The following is a 19,221-nucleotide window of genomic DNA, read 5'->3' on the forward strand; positions in this document are numbered from 1 at the left end:
AAGCAATCTTGATGTATCTGATTTATTTATATCAATCTCTCGTGGCCACGCACACACGCACAAACACATCGCTAACGATCTGATTGTAGAACGCAAAGTACAGCAGTTCTAAGGGTGGCTATTCCTCCTCGACCACGTCGTCGGACAATCGCTACGAGGGACGTATGCGCGACTCTCCAAATGGTAACTCTTACAGTCCAGCTGGCAGCTTGGGAATGGGCATGGGGACGGACCGGGACAGCCCTCGGAATTACACATCCAAGCCTCTTTACAAGAAGGAGAGAGAAAATAGAGACTATAAACTATCCTCCTCTAGGGACAAGTATTCCGGTAAATAATTCTTGTTTGTCGTCTTCCCCATTCTGCATAGAGAGAGCAAACTTTTATATTTTGACAATTGCCCGATAGGAGAAGCATATATCTGTGAACATTATTGAGCCTAATCTATAAATTGTTACGTATAACGTATGGATAATGCCTGTGAGAGAAGTAATACGATTCTGTCCTTTTATTTATCTAGATTCTCATCTCCTTCTCCTTTCTTCAGTATAAAAACAGAATTGTCTCTTAACATTTTCAGCTGTAACATGCTTGCTTGCATATGTGTAGATTGTGCACGATCCCTAAAAGACAAGAGAAGCCGTGAGAGCAGGGATTCAGAACACAGGACCAACCACGATAGGAGTAGTGGGGAGGTGAGTATCTTTTCAACATTAATATCTAATTTAATGATTGTTGAATATAATGAAAAGAATATGATTATGTCAATTATATGTGTTATGATCTTTCAGAGAGTTCTAAATGTTTATTATCATGTATATAACGAATCTTTATTTATCAAATATAAATTTGTCCCTTATTACATATATACGATATGCATGAAATCATAAATGTTATTATTATTATTTATTGTATTGTTTTTAAGTTGTATTAAAGTAAAATGTATTAAACTAGAACGAGCAGAGTAACTTATAAATTTTCAATTTAGGGAAGATTTTAAATATTTTTAATATAAATTGCAAGTATTCAATAAAATAGATATCTATTTCTTTTAGGCATGTGCAGTCATGATAAGTTTGGTTTTATTAAAAACAAATTCCAACGTGCAAGTGAACTGTCAGATAATTTTTTTTATATCACACGTGCGTGGAAAGTGGCCCATTACGCGTGTGTTTTTTGTGCGACAAATAGCCAATTCCACACACCACTCGAAACAGTGCGGTAATATCTCATTACCGCACTGTTTCGAGTGGTGTGTGGAATTGGCTATTTGTCGCACAAAAAACACGCGCGTAATGGGCCACTTTCCACGCACGTGTGATATAAAATAGTGTGTGTAACACGTGCGGGTTGAAAATTGGACACGCGTGCGGGTGATCGCACTCGCCTTCGGCTCGTGCGTCCACTCCGCACCCGTGTCCAATTTTCAACTTCCCGCACTTGTTACACAAATAACTATTATATAGTTACAGTCTGACAAATTTACAAATTTACTGAAAAAGGCATTTAATATGCATTGCATGTCTTTTTTTAGATTGCATATACTTTTTTGGATGTGTACAATAATAATAATAATGATAATAACATTTGTTCACATCTCTATAGATCTTACATCCCTTAAAATTATCATCAAATTCATCAAGAGAATCTTCATCGCAGAGAAAACCATCACACAATTCCTGTCAGGTCAGTGTATTATAATTACATTCACTGGAATCAGCAGCCATTTATATTGGCTATAAATTCAAAATTCTAAGTAAAACATAAAATAATATCATTCAATCATTATACATTCATTCATTCAAGTAACAAAATTAGCACATTTAATTAACATTTAACATTTATGAACTTTAATTGATCAGAACATTATATATTAACATTATATATATCCTGAAAGTTTCTGTACATTCGTAATTTTAAATAACTACATGTGTATGTAACTGAATATTTTAATAGCCTCAAGAAAATGGGCGAATATAACTTCAACTTTTCGAACAAGTCTTGGAATTAATGCAAATATTCCCCATCTATTCAATCGTTTCCGGAAATTTTAGAACAGTCTGTTTAGGATAAACGTGGTGATGAGCGAGGAGGTGCAACGGAACGGACAGCCAGATTTGGCGATTGGTCAGAACACATGAGTTCGTCAGGAAAGAAGTATTACTACAACTGCAAGACGGAAGTTTCTCAATGGGAAAAACCACGGGAGTGGATCAGTCGGACAGATAATCGTCAACGCCAATCTAGTGACTATTCCTCTAGGTCAAGTACGTCTAACAATAAATTTTCATGATTATTAAATACGATGTAAGATATTAGACTCGCGTAAAGATACATGGGGTGGTCTCGCGCTGCGCGTGTACTTGGCGCGAGACATTACCGTATCTCTTGATAGAATGAATGAAAAAAGGATGATGAAATAAAACAAATTCTTGTCAAAGTAAAAAAAAATATGAATTAACAAATTTGGCTTTTCTGATTTGTATATTTATAGTTTAGTTTAGATATTTATAGTTATTTACAGACATTTACGTTACAGAAAAGTCTCTATGAACAACTGACGAATGAAATGCATTTGTTTATATGTATAATCTTTCCTATCTTGAAACTTGACATATCCTGTAGCTTATCTTATTCTGTTTATTAACTAAAATAGCAAGAAAATGCATATTGCGTTTGTGTACTATTATATTAAATTACATATTACATATATAATTAATAATATCTTTTGATATTGGAAAAAAACAACTTTTTTTCTTATGTGAAATATATCAGACTTTACCAAATCTGAAATTTTTCTGGGCAGGTCATGATAAACATTCCAACTCGCGATCAAATAGCAGTAGCAGTATGCGAGATGGTAAATCGTCGCGACAGTCTGACAAACGAGAATATTGGAGCTTATGTAGCGCGAGCGGTGGTGGCAGTAGCAGAGATGATGTTTCCGCAAGGGAGAGGGAGCGAGAAAAGGAACGGGAAAGAGAACGAGAACGAGAACGAGAACGTGAACGAGAACGAGAACGAGAAAGAGAATCTAGAGAATGTAGAGAAGAAGTTAGCGTAGAACGCCAAACTCAAGATATGGATATTTCGCCAGGCGATTCTACACCCACTTCGGAACCTTTGACATCGTCCTGCGCTCACGATCCACTGCCACAAGGCCCTGTTCTCCTGGCCGCTGGTACGTTTTCCCTTTGCTCGTCATACGCAAGATGAAGCATATACAGAAACGTAACATATTTCTTTTAAAATATTAATTTTAGAAGAGAAAAGTTTCAAATAGAAACTATTAGATTTAAATTTTTTAAATGACATTTAATGAGTTACGATAATTTTATCATACATGAAACATTATTTTTGAAAAATCGTAATAATCGTTTTTGTAAACTTGTTTTTTTACAATGAAATTTGTAGAACTTGATTTAACTTGCTTTTAATATTAATTTGTAACATTTTTATATGCATCGACCTTTGTAAATTTCTGTTATCTTTGTGCCCTCATTAGCGTTACCTCGGTTAACATCACATCCATCGTCAACGACACCGCAGGCAACTGGAAAACTTAGTTCGCCTACGCAACAACAGGGAAGCAGTAACGCTCCGGGACCACCGGTGTCACTGGCAAATCTCCCAAGACTACTGTCACAAATTACGGGCAACAAAGAACAACCTGACATCACACCACAGAAGGCATTACAGACAATTCAAACAGCTATCTTGCTATCCCGACAAGTAAGAAAATATTTGAATCACTTGAACTTTATCGAGATGAATGACATTTCATATTTTTTTATTATTTCATATTTCATATTTATGATTAGCAATTTGTGCAAGACACGATAGGAAAAAGTATTTTACTTTCTTCTATTTTTCTTAATATTCTTGTAAAAAGATATATCGATATTTATTTACTTCAGCTTTACATAATAGCCAGGAAGGGACTTGGTTTACAAAATAAAACTTAACCACACTCATCCATCCATACCTTGCGTATACTATCCGTTATAGCCTAAAATAACCTACAACTACCTTAAACTAAACTATTTCTCACAGTCATATCACAGTCATATCTTTAGTCTTATTTAATTCCTTGCGCTTCTTTAGTTCCTTCTCCCTCTCTTTCCATAATTTCCTCAGCATCTTACCCTTATCTAAATCTAGTTCATCGCTCCACAGCCTTTTCCACTTCTCCGCCTCATTCCTACCTAAATCCTTAAACCACACACTTGCCCTCTTACATTCCTTTACATAATGTTCCATACAGTCACTGCCCTCACCGCACAAAATACATTTTTTACAATTTTCTTCTAACCAATATTTATTTACTTCTTCTAAATTTCCGCATCTCAGTTTTATTAAAGCTCTCACATCATCTCCTATCCTTACTTTCTTTAAATTACCCTTCTTTAAATATTCCGGACCCCCATTCGCCTTGTCTAACACTCTATATCTTTTGTTATATCTTGCCTCTAAGATTTTATTTCCTTCCCATTGCCTCTGATTATCTCTTTCCCTGCTTATTATTTCTTCCTCTAGATTTGTACCCTCTCTTCTCTTTTCCTCCAGAAAGCCTATTCCCCATCCATTCCTGTTATAATACCTTTCTCTTTCCATACTATACAGATCCTTCCACCCATAAGTTTCTTTTTCCTTCCAACAATGACTTACAATAACTCCGCACCTATCTTCTAAAATTCTTTCCTCATATTTCATTGCCCTTATTCCCCAACCCACCATTAATTTATCCATACCTAATTCCCTAGATATCACATACCTTGGTGTGCAGAAATCTATCGCAAAAATCCAACGAATATAGTCCATCATTATTTTCTCCAACTCTTGTAAAAAGATATATCTAATAATCACTGGATGTCTTTCTAAATTATCAGCTCATGACAAACATGAGATTTATTTTCTTTTAACAAAAATTTTGGGACAAGCTATTATTTTTCAGAAGTTTTTAATCTTTCTAAAATGCTTAAATATATATAATTAAATAAGTTATTTCTGTTAAAATAAAATTCAATTAAAATTATGCAAAATGTAAGATTTTATTATCAATTTGCCAAGTTAAATTATTATTTGACCATATTCTTTGAGTAATCGTGAAAATTCCATATTCCATTATTAATGCTTAGTCATTAACACAATGATGATTTTTTTGCTATTTTGTTAATACATGTAATCGAAAGCATATTTGGTGTTTTTTAGACGATGATTAGTTAGCTGTTTTCTCTTTTTGTGTTAAAACATTGCGAATAGTGCTCATAGTGTTATATGCTTGTCTTTTATTGCAGCAGTCTGTTAGTGGGGATCGAACTAATACTGGAAGTGATGTGATGGTTCCACTAAAAGTTGATACAAGTGGCAATATTACCAGCGAGGGTCCACCTACTCCGACACATTCAGAAACCCAGGATTGTATCGACGCGCGAAAGTGTAAGTCTCCCATTTGTTGTTATATAAAGCTTGAGAATGCTTATTTTACAAATAAATAACTGTTTGCTCTTATGTTTAATGTATTCTTTTATAACATATAAATCGTTTTCCATCACATAGTTAATTTAGTTCAAATAAATGCTTACATTCTTATGTCAGCTATAAACTATCGCTGTTATAGATTCTTACTACAAAATTTATTTGTGATACATTTAGTTTCCATTTGATTTATAATACTAAAAGTGAATTTAAAAAATAGCTGCTTGGTAAAGTAAAATTTAAGTAAAGTAATTTACTTAAGCTTAGTGGTAAAGTAATCTTTAGTTTTATCAATTTATTAGCAGATTGTAAAAGTATTAAAATTATAAAAATATATCTTAGCATAACTAAAATATACTATAATATAACAAACTAATCTGTTGATGAAAAAATTATCTAACTCCTGAAACACAATATGTCAAAATAAATTATCTCAGATTATTGAATATCTTTTAATATTGTTTGCATTATTTTTGAAGATTTCTTTTTATTATTTTATTATATGTATGGTCTTCATTTCAATAGTGACGAGTCCTGGGGGAACGAATTCCGGAGTACAAGGTCTAAGCTCCTTGCAAAGTCTCAGTACATTAGGCTCCCTTGGAAATTTGAGTAATACAGGAGGTTTACAGGCATTGTCAAGAGTGCAGCCTCCTTTAACACCTTCTTTAACACCATCTCTCGCTAATCATTACCGGGAAGACTTGACGCAGCATGTGCGTGCTTTTCCCGCTGATATTCTCGAAAAACAGGTGAGAATTCTGTATTTCTTAGATAATAGTCCCTACTGTTATTAGATGATTTCTTAAATTAAATTTATGATATTTATGTGCAGGCACAGAAACTTAGTGAGGAAGCACATACAATGGGCAGTTTGCAGTGTACGAGAGTGTCCGCAGAATTGAAGACGGCACGATCGATAGTGAGGCTGACAGAAATCCAGGCAACGTTACAGGAACAAAGGTAAGTATCACCTGTCGTTATAGCACATTTAATGCCATAAAACAATTATTCTTGAATTTTTATTATCTTGTTTGTTTGCTTGCTATTTTAGGATATTATTCCTCCGTCAACAAATTCAAACACTGGAGGAGTTAAAATCCCAAAATTCCTTCATGTCTGACGATTCTTAGTGTAAGAATCTTTATAAAATAATTATGATTACAATCTATAATTAATTCAAGCAAAATAAAACATGATTATTAATATTCTCATTAATATTGAATAATTAAGATTGTACCTAAATTATAATATCGTAATAGAAGTGATATATAGCGAATGAACATGGGCTGCTCAGAGAGGATCGGCTGTTCCATTTATCAGCCAACGAGTCTTAATAACTAATTAATGAATTTATTAGTGAATCCACCTCTCTGAGAAGCACAGCAGGCCTATCCAAGTCGCAAACACAACACTAAATGATTAGAGAAAAAAAAAAACGAATCAATTTTATCAGTTCAATGCAAACTACCGAATTGTATATCTGAATTGTCCACATCGTCTTGTATTTACCTATGTTATACGTGTAAATGTTTCATATCCCAAGATTAAGCGGCATTTTAACTAGTTGAAACATTTTTGTTGTAAATCTCGGAATAAAATTCGTGCCACAAGTTTTTAATACAGTTCTTTATCAGCCATAGTCTCACTTACCTAATCTCCTGAATTTTTCGTTAACAGAGGGAGAGAATCGCTTTTAGAGAACTTATATTAAATACATTTACATTGAATATGAGACGGGGAATTATATACTTTATATTCAGATTTGTGTTCGATCTCCAATCATTTTTATTACAGGTTTTTTTTTTGACATTTGTATAATGTATCATCGCTGAGCAAGTATTGATATATTATTATACATGCTCCCCTATTTACATCGTGTAATTAAAAAGTATAGCAATGACGAAATCTTTAGAATAACAAATGGCCACCATTTAATTTCTAATGTGTAAATAGCAGAATCAGAGTGAGTATTATTTACGAACGATATAATTTTATGCATGGCAAACTTTTTGAGTTAATAAGAACATTATTGTATCGAAACTATGGATCTAAAATAAAAATACGCATTTTTTATATTATAATTACAGATAACTCGTTTTACTTTATTCGTAATCCCCTATACTATGTCAAATGAAGAAGCACACAATAAAATTTTGTTATGTTGTACCTATAATCCTAGGCGTTTAATAAACGTAGTACTGTATATGAAATAGTCGATAGGATCGCGAATTGTAATCGTTATTTAAAGAACTACATTGTTAAGGAATTCTTTAATGAGGTATTTTGAACCGTTTTTCACTGTATAAACTTATTTATTTGAATGAAAATTCTGCTAGTTAATGGAAAAAGGGGTATATTAAACGAATATACTGAAAAAAATATCCAAAAAGAATTGTTTACATATCGTACTGTTGAAAATTATCTCATCTTTTGAAATACATTGTCATAACAGTTTTGTAGAGCGACATACATGTATGTATATATATATAACATATGTATACAATTTAGGATGTCAGAAACCACGAATGTGATACAATAATTCACCGTAGGTATCTCTTATTTTGTATATTTCTTTGAGGAACTGTCAAGGAGCGATTCTACTACTTACAAGATTAAAACAAAATGAAAGAACATATTCGTAACATATTATACTTTATCTAAATATCAGGAATTGCGATTGAATTTATGTTCTAATGTTAGATTATTTTTTGACCCAAAGAATTTTGATATGGATCTGCACACTTCATGATTTTTCCCTACATATATACGCATTAGGAAAGTTACTTTTAACGTATTTATATATGCGTGTGCACATGCTATAATAAAATTCTTTAGTTCAAGCCGGTGGTCACTAAATGCCCTCCTATACCTCTTTTTTTCTAAATATAAAATAAAACTATATAACCCAAATTATTCAACATCGTATTTTACTTGGTATTTTTTTATATATCCTATATATATAATGTTATCGTATAATTATATGATTATTTATGTATAATCATATAATTATATACGCCGAATGCATAATTATATAATCGTTATGGCTAAACAGAGGAGATTAGTATTAAGAATAGTACTCGTAATAATGTTCATGTATCCTATACGGTGTTTCTCAACACAAGCTCCAAGTAGCTCCTAAATATTACAAATGCTATCCATTAAGGCAATGTCACCTTTATTCATTACAGATAAAGAATCGAACCTTAACTCTGCGGAGAGTCGATACTGCTCTTTGCGCTTCTGCTCCACAAAAAATTCCGCATATGTTACATATATTTTTATTGTTATTATTGCGAGTATTATTGACGTCGCTTATGCCTATATATTCTGCATCAAATTAAAATGCATTTAATAAATTCAATGTATCATCTTAAAGGAAGAAATTCTGGCTTATACAAGTTTAAAGATATAATACATTTTCGATGAAATAATATATATAAATTAAAAAAAAAAGCATTTTTAATAACCATAAGCGTATTTCGTCGACTTTGCTTGTGCGAATAAAGATGGCTTTTCTTACACCTTGCACATTACATATTTTAATAAGTATCTTTCGAATTGTTCTATGATTCATCGGTTGAGAAACACCAATGCGTTTTTCGTATTAACTAATGTTACATCATGTCATGAGAATGTAACGGCATCCCCATAGCACCTGAAGCATACAGTGAACATTCTCCCATGTATTATTTTATTTAATTACAGTCAGTCATTGGATTTATTTCATAACAAACTCCCTCATTTCTGAACTTTATTAGATAATTGCTTAATGCATTCTTGATAGATATTCAGAAAAATTCAGTACAATGCATAAATTTCCAATGGACTAAGATTATAATAAGGCCTCAGAATATTTGACATATTGTAACACCCCATGGCTCATAGGCATATTACATAAAAGTACAGAGACATCACTGGCGTCCCTATTGATGCACATAAAAAAAAAAGAAGTAATAATGTTGTATAAAGGAACATCGATTCTAATGCGTTTTACAAGTCTGCAAATAATACTGTCCATAATTATGTACGATATTAAAATATTGTTATCAAACGATACGAAAAGAACATCGAAAAGAAAATTTCTATCAGATATGGGATGTTACATATCTATTGTGTTGAACATTTTTAATGCAGTACTCTTCAGATATTTATGCAAACATATTACAATGGAGAGTATATAAAGTGCTACAAAACAATTCCAATATGCTTTATAGTTGTTTAATACATCTACGTTATACGTTCATTATGTATTTGTAAGGCCATATACGAAATTTAATACAAAGATATTGCCTCTTTAGACAATATACTCGATATATTGATTAATTTGGAAATTTGTCTATTCATAGACAAATGGACGACACAGCCTCAACAGAGAATGTTCACAGTGTAAGACAGCAGCACAGACATATCTCAGCGCAACCTCCCTTTACCATTTAATTATATTATCTTCGTTTTGCAATCGTGTAAAGCAGAGTCTTCTCAATTATGTTCAAAAGATCCTTTGTAGGTATTATTAGGTATGGGAGTTCGCTCTTAAAAACTAAAATAATCTCACCTATGTGAATTTTTAAGTTATTAACTATTTATCGGTACACGTTCGATTAACTTTACACATACCTGCATCACAGAGTTTCCTTGAAATCACCCATACACTGTCATTACGTATTTAATCAACATTGTTTACACATTAAATGAGAAATGTACCTACAAAGGGTATTTTGAAACAATAAAAATACAAGTCTACGTAGAAACTACATCATATGAATTTTTGTCTCTTAACAATGTACAGAACTTAATGTTTACATGTAAATATTACATAACAACGGATAAACAACAATGTTCAACAGAATGTTTTGTACCTAGGTGTCTACTATGGCATAAGATAGGTCATGTGCCGAGTTATTCTTGGCTACTGTCAAGTCTAAGCCAACATTATACACAACTAGCCTGTTTTTAAATAAGATGTGCATGATTTCAATGATTTATTAATCATTATTACACGCCATCTAACTACTTTCTGCTGTAGGGGCTTCTAAAAAGAATGGTTTATGTTTGTAATCTCTATTTAAGTAATTTCTCAAAATTGTGTAAATTTGTCATCCTAAGAATTGCACTTATGAAAATTATTCTAATACGTTGTATTATCATAAAAAATATCAAAAAATTTCTTATTTAAAAAAGTTGATAGATTAACGCGCGTTTCTTATTATTTATAATAATCGGAATGTGAGATTTTTGAAACATTTTTATTTTGATTTGATTTTAACAATATCTAAAGTGAATGATATAAGTGAACAGACCTCTCATTATTTAAATTCAATAAAATCGAATTTTTATTTACGTCTCATTATATATGAACACATATTAATCATAGATGAAAATTAGCGCATAATTCGAAAAAGAACCAGAAACTTGTAAGAAACAAGAATTATGTCCAAAATGTTAGATAGAAACTCTTTAGAAGCCCCATAATAACTTATCTCCATTCAACATATCTTTCTTTCAAATTTATTTCACTCACTCTATGGTAAAACACACAACATTATAATATAATCCTATCAAAATGGCATTCAGTATTTTCTTATAGGATTATTTCATTCAATATATAAAAAAAATATATAATTTCGACTACTCAATGGAAACGTTCAGTAATCGTCAGTTTGTACTATCCGAATGCCATTTTTGTGTATATTACACTTTTCCTGGACTACTTCTACAAAGATTGTGTAGGGTTGCCCATGAAATTCTAATTGAAATATAATTAATATCTATATATATGTATAAACATATATATATATGTATATATGTTTATGTACGTGTATATAGTGGGATTTTATTGATATATAGTCAGTTCACAATGCTCGTAATGTCACGATATTCTGCAAGTGTCTTTAAACTGGCATCATCATAAATCACTAAGATACTAATTTAGTTGCACATAGAATTGTGTAAAATTTTGAAAAAATGATTAACATAAACTACAGAAAATGTGAAAATTTAACATATAACATGAATATAAAAATTACTCATAATTTTTAATAAAATAAAACAGTTGAACATTTGATATTTTGTATTTTAAACGAAAAAATAATGCTCGGAAAAACATTAAATTCGAAGAATTAAATGTAATATGTTATGAGATAATGAAAGTATTATAAAACAATATTATGTAAAATTAAATTGGTTTAACTAATTAAAAAAAATTTTTTTTTTCAATTTCTTTTTTACTTGAAAATTTTTTTTCATCAAAATTCATCAAATGCATCTAAGATATTTAAGTTAGTATTTAGCTGCTCTGACCTGTACATAATGGTTAGTTAAAAAATTACGGTGCCTGCGCACGTAGTGCTTCTAAACTAAACCCAATAAGTTTCGTATAAAGACTCTTCTACAAAGCGTGCTACGAGATGTGACTGACTTATACTTACCTGAACGGGTGGCAATACTCCCACTAATATTTATCTTCAATTGCACACATTAAGTGCTTATTAATTTTCTTTATCGAGGTACTTTTCGATTTCGGCAAATATGTACGCTATCTCGAGTACGTCATGTCGATACATATACATCATGTCCAATTTTTTTTTGGTAAGGTCTCAGTAATGCAACGCCATCACGATTTACTGGCTTCATGCCAACTCCAAGATATTATTTTCGTTATAACTTGTATAATTTAAATAATTTATAATTTACATTTCCTGCAGAGAGAGAAAGAGAGAGAACACAAGTGGTTGTACGCAAGCATATTCGGTCAGCTTCAGGTTACTATATTACAAAGATGCTTGGTATATACCACCACATTGCAATTGATTGATGTATGACAGAATTTCATTTTACATCATTTTATATAACGTTTAACGTAGACACACTCAGATACACAGATAGATGTAGGGACGCACCTGAGTGTATGCGTGAACCGTGTTGTCATATGCTCTCTAACGCACGCATCTTCGAAATGCTTTTTTGATTTTCCGTGGTGCTGGGGCCGCCGATTGAGGTGGAGCACTATAAAGCAAGATATATTATTTAGTACGTATTCCCGTAAAGTATAAATGCGTAAACGCGAGATAATTTCAGCCAAGAATACTTACGTAAATATTGGCGGTGCACTTCCTTTGGTGAAGTTGTACAAAGGCCGACTATTAGGATCGAAAGCGGGAGCAGAAGCAGGAGAATTAAAATTGAATGCTCCGGGTGTCGCAGATGTAGATGGCTGCAACATTACAATACAATTTATTTGAAAAAAAGAAAAAACGTAACAAAATATGTGGCAATAAATAATTATACTGAAAATATCTGCATTTTCAATGTAAATTAAATATATATCAATAATTTGTATATATTCACCATTCCTCCAAAGTTAAAACTTCCTGATGTCGCAGCAACTGGAGCTGTGGATCCAAAGTTGAATCCTGTACTCGACGAAGGTGTAGACGAGAACGATGACGTTACTTGAGTCTGCGGATTTGTCTGCGGATTTGTCTGTGGGGCACCGAATATCGGAGTTGCCACTGCACCTTGACCGAACGCCGCCGGTGTTTCTTGTTTAGGTGGATTGAACGTGAAATTGGCAGTGTTCGTTGGAGCGGAGTTAGCTCCAAATGTACCGCCACCGAATGTATTGTTACTGCATACATTCGACGGCGTACTCGAACTGCTACCAAACGTGAAGAGCGGCTTCGCAGACGACGCGGGCGGTGGTGGATTAACATTCGTAGAGAAGTTAAATCCGCTGCTTGCCGATTGTTGCGACGAAGCCGAACCAAACGTGAACAAAGACGTGTTCGGCGCATTAGTCTCGCCCGGCTTCGTGGTTGAGAACATAGTAGGTGTTGTCGTAACACCGCCGAAAGCGGGTGTGGTAGTGTTTCCAAAGGCCGACGCATTAGATGATCCGAAGGGCGACGAAGTAGTCTTGTTGGACAGTGTGTCGAACGTTGGTAGAGGAGTTGCCGCGGGCGGTGGTGAATTGAATACGGGCAACTTCGTTTCCGACGTACCGAAAATCGCTGGTTTACTCTCGGTATTACCGCCGAACGTTGGAATTTTGTTCTCGAGCATGGGAAATCCTGGCAAAACTGGCAGCTTGCTGCCCGTCGCGGCGAACGACGACGGTTTGTCCGTGCCGAATGCTATCGTCGTCTTCGACTCGTTGAATAGCGGTGTGGCACTCGAGACGATCGGGAAGAGCGGAGCGACCGGTGTATTATTCGCGGCTTTGGTTGACGGAGTAGTCTCGGTTGCCTTGCTTCCTCCGCTCGTGGATAATACGCACGCGGCAGACGACATCGAAACCTGACCGAAAGACGGTATTGTAGCTAACTGAGATGACGTCTTTGTGTCGGAAAATGTGAAAGTAGGTTGAGCAAAAGTTGGAAGACAAGTAGTCGTTGCATTCGTGGAAGTTGTAGTGGCAGCGCTTATACCGCTTGGTACCCCGAATGAAAACGTCGACTCCGGTTTTGTGTTTAATATACTCTTCGTAGTATTTTTTTGGGTCAGTAACGACGATAACATTGGATTAGTGCTGACTGGTGCTGCATCAGTTGTTGCTGCTGCTGGCTTGGAACTTTCTGTCACATTGGTTACAAAGGAAGTCTTTTGCGTTTCCTTATTTGAAGCAGGCTGATTAAATTCTGGTTTCTGTACACCAAAGGTGAAAGGAGAAGCGGTCGATGGAGCGCTGGACATAATGCTTGTATTCTGTTTTTCACTTGCTGCTGTTGAACTATCACTTTTCGGCATACCGAAAAGTGTTTTCTGTTTGGTTTCCTGATTCTGACTGGTAGATTCGGGTTTTTCAGGACTTTTTACATTGAATAGAAATCCTGTACTACTAGAAGACGTTGTAACACTATTGGTTTTAGATGCTTCACTTACAGCTTTGTTCTGTTCCTTTGGAATACCAAACGTAAATTGTGTCATGCCACTATTCTGTTGTGGATTACCAAATTTGAATCCATTTAGAGGAGATGCATCGGGTTTAGATTTATCGTCGACCTTATTTAGGCCAAACTTAAATTCACCCGGTTGGCTAGATGATACGCCAAATTTAAATTGCAAGGTAGAGTTAGTGTTCGATGAAGATTCGTTTGATTTTACAGTACCAGGCTTTGAAGCTTGACAAGCCACACATTCCGTATGCTTAGCGTCATTTTGTACCAAGCAAGAATCGCAAGTCCACGCACCCTCTGGTTTCTTAAATTTGTCTCCGAACCCATTACTCGATGTCTGTTCCGCTTTGCTCGGCCCACCAGTGGAATTAGGTTTAGAAGTACTGCAGCAAGGGCAGGTGGTAACGGAATTGTTATTTCTAACAAAACATCCTGAACATTCCCAGGAATCTTTGCTTGGTTTAAATTTGCTCATTATTTCGGAATTATTAGACGTTCCCTGCGTTGCCGTGACTTCTGTACTAGTATTTAACTTTTGCGCAGACGACTCCGTAACATTATCCGTCTTCTTCGGTTTTGTTTTTACAGAGGTCATAGGTTTAGATGTATTGCAACAAACACACGTAATAACGTTCGCGGAGTTTCTGAGTAAGCAACCGGAGCACTGCCACGATCCTTCGGCAGGTTTAAACTTCTCCATTAAATCGGAATTTTGAGATTTAACAGTTTTTTGAATCGTCGAACTACTTTTCGGTTTTGGTGTAGCGCACGCTACACATGTGGCATCACTCTGCTTGTTTCTTACACAGCAAGCTGCACATTCCCATTGATTCGTAGATAGTTTAAATTGAGAACCGAAGCAATCCTGTGCGACTGGCTTTGTTTCCACGACTGTCGTATCTGTTGTTGACGTTGAGGGCAACGAAGTTTTCTTATTAGGATTGGACCGAGAAGTCTTACATGCAGTACACTGTTTATCCGTACTGTTGTTCCTGATCATACATTCACTACACTCCCAAGACGACTCTGTACCATACGTGTTTGCAATATCAGAATCCGAGCCGACGGATGTACTGGCAGTCTTGTCAGTGTGTGTCGTTTCAGAAGCCAATCCCGAGCTTGACTGTCCGATTAAATTACATTCCATTTTGTTAGATTTTTGGAACAATGCATCCATAACACTTCCAGATTTCAGTTCCTTCGACATTGCAGATCCGACGGAATCATTCTTGCCGTTCTTTACCTTCGCTTTTAATCTGGGTGCTGTAGATGAGCCAGCCCAAATGAAATTGGGAAATGAATTCGGTATAGATGTGATCGCGTAATCAACAGTAAATTCGTTCTCTGTAGCTGAACGTGAATTCGGATCAGTCGTATTATTCGCGCCGTCTTCAGCGATAATCGGATTACTAAAAGTGAAATTGTCGACAGACTGCAAACTCTTCTCAGCTTCTGTCACCTTAATAGGGCTAGCAAATGTAAAAGTATTTTCCTTATTTGCCACAGTTTTGCCTGCGGAATATGAAGGAGGAAGTGGTAGGGTAAAATTGAAATTGGGTAATGTTGTAATTGGCAGAGGTATGTTCGGCAAATTTACAGGCGCTACCGTTTCTTGTTGTTCTAGATTTACTTTAGATTTGCCCTTTAACTTGCCGCGATACCGTTCACTATCGGCATCCTCCGCCCTAAAAAAAAAAAATAGATATAAATATTAATTTATTTTCGAAAAAAATTTGGGCAAACTTACAAAACTACAATTGGTAAACGTACCTCAACTGGTACTCCTGTCGAGAAGGCGGTGGATCGCTACGAGCGGAAACGATTTTTCTAGCCATAAGAGTTGTATCTTGTAATTTTTGTCTTCGTCTTAACTTCAATATATCGGGGACGGTTGGTACTGTTAATTCACGCGTCAAATGGCGCAAACCAATTCTAGCGGTTGGATTTGCCACCTCTTCTCGCGCTCTTTTCCTGTTCATTACCGTAGACACAGCATTATTCGTGTTTTTCAACGGAATTTTCTTCGCGTCGGATATAGGTGACGAGAAATGTTCTAATGCTTCCAATATCTTTTTGGCGGTCTGACTCATCCCCGATGAATCAACTTCCATATCAGAAGGTTGAACTTCAACATTTGTCCTCCTTGGTACTTTAAGTTGTATCTAAAATAAATATATAGACCAGTGTAATTCAGATCAACAAATTGATCTTTGTTTCAGGTAATTTAAAACACGAGGGATCAGATCGTCCCTCAAGAACGATTAAGTTGCGTACCTCGTTTGAATTGTTAAAAATATTACGACTTCGTTTATAAAGACTTGCTGCATTTGCACCTCCAAAAGTAATATTACCACTATAAAAAGGGGAGGATAGCGAAGATGCACGATCTGCAGTGTTTGTTATAATTGATGCGTTAAAACTCGGTCTACGACTGCTTAAAGTATCGCGAGAATTACTGTCTAGAAACAAGGACCTTGGAGATTGTAAATGATTAGCTGAAACAAAAAGATAACACTTGTACAATATATAGATTGACATATTATTCTTTAACCTTTAGAGGCCGGGAAAAGGACTTGAAGACTTTTTTTTTTTTTTTTTTTTTTACTATTTTTCCCTTATTCAACACACAAATTTTGCCTGAAAACATCAAATAGCTTGTGTTTTTTGGGTGGTCGATATTTCGACCACCCCTGGCCTCTAAAGGTTAAAAATAGATTTTCAACCGAAGAGCTTCAGCAATTTAAGCATATTTAATTAAACAATTTAATATCACACATTTGTAATTAACTTTTAACGCAATATGTTTATACTTACTAAATGTCAATTTATCATCAACATGCCTCTTTCTACTAGTAAACGTCGAATTATACAACAAGTTTGATGGGCCTTCGTGCCGATTTATCTGTGGAATAAGCGAACTGCATCCACTGGTACTTTCACTGGACTCCGAATTATCATCCATCCCATTTGCTATTCCGTTATTAGTCGACGAAGCTAACGAATTTAAGTCAGACCTGTGAGACGTTACAGTCCTAATGTCTGCTTGTACTGCAGGAGTCGAAGATATTAAACGGCCTATTCCGCTTGGTCCAGCTGTTGCAGGTTCCAGAAAATCTTCCGTCTGCAAGTAAGTCCCAATAAGTTTATCCATTTCCAAGCGTTTCGTCGCTAACATTCGTCTAGTTACCATTTCACTATGAACGGGATACTGCTCTTTAGAGGGCTTAACCGTATTCAATGCGGTTTTAACTCTCGTTTGTATAGAAAACGTGCCAGGTGGATGAGTCACATCCATACGAATGCGCGCTCGCTTACTTGGAGGCTGCTGCACATCATCCTCGAGTTCCGTTTCCTCACTATTCCCTCTACCTTCTAACGTAGCCTCATTATCTTGAGAGGTATTGAACCACTTACTGATCCACGATGATTGTGGTATAAAATCTGTAACCTTGGTTGCTACTTTTCTCACAAATGACTGTAAAGAATATAAATACACAACTATATAATATACAGCGTATTAATGTCATATATGTTATACTTAATATATTATACATATTAACGCAAATCTAAATAATCAATATTGTAACATTAAACGCATATTGTGCAGAGAGCAATAATACGTTCTAAGAATAATCATGCACGATTACGTTTCCATTAGCGCTGGATTCAAGTACGTTACGAGCAATGTCAAAATATAATGGTACGCATTTGAACCCTGTAGGATTTAAAACATAATGACAGTGCTTTTAAGTAGAATCAAATGGTAATAGAACACTTGCAAATTTTGCACGAAAAATAACGTAACGCTGTAAGTTTCACCGAGCTTGCACCGTTCATTTGGTTAGGTTGCAAGTGAGAGTATACTTTTCAAGCTACAATTTAAATTACGTAACATGACGCAATATCGAAAACAATGACAGTTTTTTATTTCGACTTCAATGATGTCAGGATTTCGTCCGCACGAGAACCGTCTGGACGCGTTCGGGGAATGGTTGCAACGTAACCGCGCGGATCCGCGCGAAGACCTACGCGGAGCGCGCGATGCTCCGCGAGGCAAGGGAGACGCGAGGAGGAGGAGGAGGAGGAGGAGGAGGAGAGAAAGAAGAAAGAGAGAGAGAGGAAGAGACGCAGAGGAACGCACTTCGCGTTCCTCAAAGCCGGAGGCCTACGCGAGGTACGTCGGGCGGACGCGCATCTCCCGCGGCGACGGACTACGGAGTCGCGCCGAGGACAGAGGACACTCGTCCAGCGACGGCCCGCGAGGCACGGGGGAAAGGAGATTGAGGTTATCGTCGGGCTCACTCACATAACCGTGACACCGTGGGTATCGCGTGGGGGGGCCTCGTCGTAGGGAAAGGGCGGGCATGCGGGACACCATGCGGCGAGGAGTCGGCGCTCGACGTCGGTCCGATCGCCGTGCCACCCTGGTGGCCACGAAGGGGCGCGCGAAGGGCGCGCGGCCCGCCGTCGTCATCGTCGTCGTCGTCGTCGTCGCGGACTCGATCACGGCGCACACGCCGCCGCGACGGTCGCCCGTCGTAGCGAGGCTACTCACGTTGTTCGCGTCGTAGGGCTTCGCGTTGCGCGACGACGGCCGCCTGCCGGCCGGATCGCCGCCTTCCTTGGGCATGATTAGCCGTCCTGAACTCCCAGAGACACTTCGCCGTTGCACGACGACCGTTACGAAACGCACGCGCGCGCCGCGAGCATCGCCTCCCTGGGAAAAATTCGGTCACCGCCGGAACCGCGCACCACCTTTCCTACCTCCTCTGCGTAACGAGAGCGAGCCACGAGAGGGAATATGGCCGCGCTCGGATCACGAAGACCGCCACCGGGGCGCCAGTAG

General features: G+C 36.3%; 2 protein-coding genes across 11 annotated transcripts in view; one reads left to right on the forward strand and one right to left on the reverse strand.

Annotated features, from left to right (window-relative positions):
• The window catches only part of Wcy (WW domain-containing adapter protein with coiled-coil wacky), a 50,767-nt gene extending 43,675 nt beyond the window's left edge, over positions 1 to 7,092 (forward strand). For 8 of the 9 annotated variants that reach the window (XM_071698993.1, XM_071699080.1, XM_071698660.1 and 5 more), the window contains 10 exons: positions 90 to 330; positions 610 to 695; positions 1,606 to 1,686; positions 2,069 to 2,267; positions 2,807 to 3,181; positions 3,506 to 3,732; positions 5,298 to 5,439; positions 6,004 to 6,230; positions 6,314 to 6,441; positions 6,533 to 7,092. In XM_071698993.1, coding sequence (XP_071555094.1) covers positions 165 to 330; positions 610 to 695; positions 1,606 to 1,686; positions 2,069 to 2,267; positions 2,807 to 3,181; positions 3,506 to 3,732; positions 5,298 to 5,439; positions 6,004 to 6,230; positions 6,314 to 6,441; positions 6,533 to 6,611 — 1,710 coding nt within the window. In that variant the 5' untranslated portion in view covers positions 90 to 164 and the 3' untranslated portion in view covers positions 6,612 to 7,092. The remainder of the gene's footprint in view (positions 1 to 89; positions 331 to 609; positions 696 to 1,605; positions 1,687 to 2,068; positions 2,268 to 2,806; positions 3,182 to 3,505; positions 3,733 to 5,297; positions 5,440 to 6,003; positions 6,231 to 6,313; positions 6,442 to 6,532) is intronic. The other variant, XM_071698737.1, reaches the window with a different exon arrangement.
• Positions 7,093 to 7,242: 150 nt separating this feature from the next.
• On the reverse strand, positions 7,243 to 19,193 carry LOC139768144 (uncharacterized). 2 transcript variants are annotated; one of them, XM_071698167.1, is made up of 8 exons: positions 18,931 to 19,193; positions 17,563 to 17,850; positions 17,190 to 17,496; positions 16,650 to 16,870; positions 16,146 to 16,537; positions 12,829 to 16,060; positions 12,573 to 12,694; positions 7,243 to 12,486 (listed from the first exon to the last, which is right to left on the reverse strand). In XM_071698167.1, the coding sequence occupies exons 1-8, from the start codon at positions 19,003 to 19,005 to the stop codon at positions 12,417 to 12,419; spliced, it is 4,707 nt and encodes a 1,568-aa protein (XP_071554268.1). In that variant the 5' UTR covers positions 19,006 to 19,193; the 3' UTR covers positions 7,243 to 12,416. The 2 variants fall into 2 exon arrangements, with proteins under 2 accessions (XP_071554268.1, XP_071554192.1); XM_071698091.1 differs by lacking the exon at positions 18,931 to 19,193 and adding an exon at positions 18,682 to 18,819.
• Positions 19,194 to 19,221: the final 28 nt, after the last annotated feature.

Source organism: Temnothorax nylanderi, unplaced genomic scaffold (assembly GCF_030848795.1).
Source record: "Temnothorax nylanderi isolate EJ_2023f unplaced genomic scaffold, tnyl_v1.0 TNYL_tig0001_pilon, whole genome shotgun sequence".
Lineage (NCBI taxonomy): Eukaryota > Metazoa > Arthropoda > Insecta > Hymenoptera > Formicidae > Temnothorax > Temnothorax nylanderi.